General features: G+C 44.8%; 1 protein-coding gene across 1 annotated transcript in view; it reads right to left on the reverse strand.

Annotated features, from left to right (window-relative positions):
- Positions 1 to 6,000, reverse strand: part of VPS35L (VPS35 endosomal protein sorting factor like) — a 132,667-nt gene that overhangs the window by 95,559 nt on the left and 31,108 nt on the right. The window contains 1 exon segment of the mRNA XM_007466923.1: positions 1,174 to 1,233. Coding sequence (XP_007466985.1) covers positions 1,174 to 1,233 — 60 coding nt within the window.

The following is a 6,000-nucleotide window of genomic DNA, read 5'->3' on the forward strand; positions in this document are numbered from 1 at the left end:
CAAGAGCCCCACGTGACCAGTGGCCACCATATTCGATGGCGCAGGCCCAGCGCTAAGAACCAGGCTCTCGCTAGCTGGTGGCAGGGCTGTGGGCAAGTCCCTGACTCTTCCCCACTGGGTCTGCCCACCTACAATGAGACAAGGTGATTCCTAAGAGCTTTTCTAACCCTAAAGGTCTGTAGAGTTCTGTCTTTCTCTCTGAGAAATGTACATATTAAATAGTTTTTAACAATATAGATAGATGGAAGGAAGGAAGGAAGGTAAGAAAGGAAAAAAAGGAAAGAAAAAAAGGAAAGAAAGAGAGAAAAGGAGAGAAAAAAGAAACACAGTGAAAGAGAGCAAAAGAGAGAAAGAGGAAGGAAGGAAGGAAGGAAGGGGGAAAGAAAGAGACAGAAAGGCAAGACAGATAAACAGACAAAAAGAAAAGAGATCACACTACGGGTACTGTCAGATGCCATCTCTGCATCCTCCAGGGAAGTGCCGCTGCTAGAAGCAGAAGGAGGTGGGATGAAGGTGGAGTGAGCTTGTTCTAACTTGTACAGATGAGCGCCCTTCCTCTCAGCAGCGCTAGGAACTTGAAAGGAGGAATAAGAGGGAAAGGACGCCGTTGCTGGGCGCTCCATGCTGCTGGCCCCATCATCATCATTTATGTGACAAAAGAAATTTGTGATCTAGCTGTCCCATTATAACCTCCTGAGAGTTTAAAACTGAGTGGCAATAAATTTAATGCAAACATCACTTGGGCATAGAATGTAGATTCAAAGCATCTGTTATTACTGATTTATTTGACATTGTTCCTTAATATAAAGTTGGTTTTATAAAGTAATTTGCTTCTTAGGAAAAACATATAGGAAAAATATTTAAACGTCCAGCAGCAGAGAACTTGAAGTTGGTATAAATGTTCAGTTGAATCTAATTGTAATACCTCTTCATTCTTGCAGATTCAAATTACTTGCCCAAATCCCTAGCTGGGCTGTTGGAAAATCTAATGTTTTTTGAAGACTGAGATGATCAGAAATCCGTAAAGCCGTTTCTTTAACTTTTAACACACCAAAACAAACAAACAGACAAAAAAAACCTTTATTTCAGGTCTCAACAAACCCTGACTTGATATAAACCTTCTAATCCTGACTTGAGGGCAGCATGAAACCCATGGAAAAGCTAAGACATTACCTGGTAAGATGCTGTGATTATCCATACACATGGAAAAGATACGCTCATATACCAGCTTTCCTGGGGAGAAAAGGACATATGGTGTCAGCATTGTGCCCTTCAGAAGCAAACAATAAATTAATGTTTGTTAATTAGGGACAGAGACAGTGGCGTCTCCCATATGAGCTTCTACTTGTGATAGTATGCTGCCACCTAGTGGGACAAATTTTTAGCCATGATTCTTTTTTAATTTTAGATTTTTAATTAAAAGAGGGGACTTTCTGCTCTAGGCAGAAAAGTGATCCTTCACTTATGCTAAGCAAAATAAGTCAGACAGAAAAAGACAAATACTGTATGATTTCACTTGTATGTGGAATCTAAAAAACAAACAAACAAAAAAGAACAAATATAACAAAACAGAGAGTCATATATACAAAGAACAAACAGGTGGTTGCCAGTGGGGAGGGGAAGGTGAGAAATAGGTGAGAGAGATAAATGAGTCATGGGTATGAAATATATGGTGCGGGAAATATAGTCAATAACTATGTATGATCTTTGTAAAATGACAAATCGTAACTAGACTTATCGTGGTGATCATTTTGAAATGTACAGAAATATCAAATCACTGTGTTGTGTAACAGGAACTAACATAGGTCAATTATACTTCAAAAAGAACAAACAAACTCATAGCAAAAGAGATCAGATTTGTGGTTATCCAAGGTGGGGGGGGAGGGGGAATTGGATGAAGGCAGTCAAAAGGTACTAACTTCCACTTATAAGATAAATAAGTGCTAGGGACGTAATGTACAACATGATACATATAATTAACACTGCTGTATGCTATATATGAAAGTTAAGAGAGTAAACCCTAAGAGTTCTCATCATAACGAAAAAATTTTTTTCCATTTCTTTAATTTTGTATCTATATGAGAGGACGGATTTTCACTGAACTTACTGTGGTAATCAGTTCATGCTGTATGTAAGTCAAGTCATTATGCTGTACTTCTTAAACTTATACAGTGTTGTATATCAATTATATCTCAATTAAACTGGAAGAAAAAAACCCAGATTTCCTGCTTCTTCACATACTACGTGCCAAAAATGACCCACATCCCTATAGGATAAAAATGAGCTTGAATAGATTAGTAGCTGCCCCCTGAAAACTACCCAGTTTGCCACAGTCTCTACTGCTCCCTACTGTCTCTCATCAACAGCCTGCTTCACGCACTTACATAATCTGCCTGGTACCTAGAAGCAATGGAATTTGAGATTCATCTAGGTATACAAGTTCTACAAGGGCAGAGATTTGTACCTGTTTTGTTCACTGACATATTCCCAGTACCTAGATCAGTGCCTGACATAATGGTGCTTCATCTTTGTTGGATGGATAGATGAACATATTTTAGGTTGTGTGGGTCAGAGATCACCATTGCAACTACTCAACTCTGCTACTGCAGCTCAAAAGCAGCCATAGACAATAGGTAAACAAAGGGATGTGGCTGTTTCCAATAAAACTTTACTTACAAGTGTGCAGTCTGGACTTCGTCTACAGGTCAGCCTAGCATAAAAAGTTTTATGTATTCTGTACAAATGTTAGTTTGGAAAATGCTATCAATATTCAAAGGATAAAAGTTACAGTTCTATTCATTTTCTGGACCTTCCCGAATCACCTTTGATGTTGAAAGTATTTTCCCATGCCCATTTTCCCCTGCACAACCCCACCATTCAGGGCTACAAAGAACCACACCCCTTGTCCATAAGCGGAAAAAGACAGGAGAGTTATAGGATCATTTCTGGTCAAAGAACATGAGATCAAATGACATCATCAAGAAATGACAGAATGCTAGGTTAACATGCAGGAAGCCAGCCAAGCTGAGAAGAGCCCTAGATGCCTCTCCCAGTGTGGACTACTTAACATTACCATCACCGAAAGACACTTGTTAAAAATGTCCATTCCTGGGGCCCACCTCAGAGCCAGTGAAAAAGAATATTCTGGGGGGTGAAGACTTGGAATATGAATTTTGAATAAGCTTAATGGGAAATTCTTATACACACTCAAGTGTGAGAACCATTGATTCAGGCAGGCACTGTGGGTCTCTGAGCTAAAACTTGCCTTAACAATTGCCAAAAGCCTCCCTCCTCCCTCTAACCCAGCGGTTCTCAACCTTGGCTGAACACTCAGAGCACCTGGGGCACTTGAAAATACGCTGAAGCCTGTGTCTGTTCTCAGAGATGCTAATGTAAATGGTCTGGGGCACAGCTTGACCATGAGAAAGAAGTGTTTTTATAGCTCCCCAGGTATGCAGCCCAGGATGAGAATCACTGCCCCTAACTGTGGATTCAATTTAGAAGTTCCCAGGAAGCCTCAGGGACCAAGCTCCAGTTCTCAAAGCCACCTGCCTTTGTCCTCCTGGCAGGAAGTAACCTGCAGTCACAGGCTCCCCAAGGCAGCCACACCTGATGCCAAGAGAGGCCTCCTCTGAGATGAGCACAGAACCCCCGGCATTGGAACTACATGCAGTTTATCTTGGCCATCACACAGCACAGCAAGCCACGCTGGGCAACCATGTAACTTCTCATACCTCCTAGAGTGCGTGGACCAGGCTTAAGAGAACCCAATGCCTTTACTTCCTCCACAAAAAGCTTGCCATCTCTCCAAAACTAGCTTTCTTTTAAGAACAAAAGCACAACTTTTATATTTCACCTTCATATCCTAAGGCCTTTAACCACAAAACCAATTTTGGCCAAAAGATTTTGGTGAATATTTGTTTTCCTTTGTTAAGTTAGTGGACAACTATTTTGAGAAATAATACCTGACCCTAGATTTTCTTTCTTGATTCACTTTCTTATAAATCAAGGACACAAATATAGATCGTTAACAACAGTGACAACAGTTAACAGTTTCTGAGCACCTTACTTTGTGCCAGGCACGGGCTCTAGGTTGTTTACACTGACCCTGCCAGCTCCTAGAAGAGGAAAGACATCATGTGCTTCCTACACATTCTCTCATTTAATTCTCTCCAGAAATCCCCAGAGGCAAGGCCTATTATGCCCATTTCACAAGTGAAGAAATCAAGGCTCAAGTTCACACAACCCTGTAGGAGGAGAGGCAAGGAATGCAGGCAGAGAGACGCCAGAGCCCAGCTCTGTGCTCACTGCCTCCAGGGAAATCCCAGCTAAAGCGCTGCAGTTGCAGACGCCTGGGGCCGTATCCCGCATCCTTGCCCAGCAAGACGCTCCCACCCTCGGTCAGCCTCGTTCACAACCACTGACCACCTGCCCCCCCACACCCCGTACAGCGAGCACCTGCACATGCAGGCTGCCTCGCACTCCTGAGGAAAGCTATTCACAACAGATCTGGACAAGGGCACCTCTGGGAACGCTTTGAATAGGTAAAACATGCCCACCATTCAAACTTCAAAAGGCTGCAGGAGGTACTCAATGAAGGTTTTCTCTCAGCCGGTCCCGTCCCATCCAGCTCACTGCTCAAGCCACCCTCCGAGGGTCCCCGCTTTTATTAGCTCCTTGGAGATCCTTCTAATGTTTCTTTAGGCATACGCAAGTGAAAACAACAAAGCACTCTAATTTTTCCTCCTTTCTTAAACAAAAGGGAACATACTCTATAGCAGTTCTGCATCTTGAGTTTTTCACCTGATAACGTACCCTGGGGATCTTTCCACATTGGAACACAGCACGTCCTCACTCTCAGAGGCCTCCTCGTACTGCAGCATACAGACGTGCCATCGTTTGTTTAACTGGTCTCCTATGGATGGTCACTTGGGTTATTGGATGAATTCCCAGAGGCAAAGTTGCTGGGTCAAAGGTACACGCATTTGTAGTTTTGTAGAGAGAATTTCCCCCGTGAGCCAAGTACAAGAGAAATAAAGCAGATGCTCTGACTGCAGAGAGAACTCAATTTGGGTCCCAGCTCTGCCCCTCACTAGCCTGGGGACTTGGACAAGCTGCTTTACTTCCCTGTGCCTCAGGCTCCTCATCTGTGAAGTGGGGATAATTACAGACCCTACCTCACAGAGCTGTTATGAGGACGGCATGACTTAAGATCACTAAAGCACCTAGAACAGAGTCAGGCCCAAGGAAAACGCTTATTTGCTGAGGATTTATCACCGTTATTCTCCACTCCCGGCCCAGCTAATTTCTGGGATACAGCAAGGACGGCAGGCATCTATACCGCATCCCGGCCGGCCGAGGCACGGGATTGGGCCGCCACCACAGAGGCTGACAGAACGGCCTCCCCAAATTCTCACAAGGTTAATGTCTGGATCTGGCCAGGTTTGCAGGCTCATCAGCATCTCAGAGCTAGTCTCACCCGGGGATGCTGACTCATGCAAAAGAAACTTGCAGGAGGCTGGCGAGGGAAACCAGAAGGCTAATGTGTCAACTCACCATGAGATACAGAACTGTCAGGGGAACCAGACATAGCCACTGGCCTCTCTCGCTGACTGATCCTCGCTCCCGGAAGGCAAGCTGGGTATGAGGACAGGTCAAGGCCCAAGGGGTGTGCGGTGGACATCTGTTCTGAGAGCCTAATGCAGCCATCTGTTCTCGATCACCTTCCCCCATCCCCACCGCCTCCCCGGGGCCATGCCACCCTCATTTTTCACCTGGAGTGCTGCACCGGCCTCCCAACCGGGCCCCCCGTTCCACCCTCGCCCTACCGTCTAGTCTCAACACAGCAGCCAGAGGGAGCCCATTAAAACCCAAAGTGGAACTTGCGTCTCCTGTGCTCAACACCCTGGCGGCTCCTCATGCCCTCGGGCTCAAAGCCCAAGTCCTTCCAATGGCCTACATGGCCCACCAGACTCTCTGGCCACTTCCCCACCCCACCCG

This window comes from Lipotes vexillifer, unplaced genomic scaffold, assembly GCF_000442215.2.
Source record: "Lipotes vexillifer unplaced genomic scaffold, Lipotes_vexillifer_v1.1 scaffold232, whole genome shotgun sequence".
Taxonomy (NCBI): Eukaryota; Metazoa; Chordata; class Mammalia; order Artiodactyla; family Lipotidae; genus Lipotes; species Lipotes vexillifer.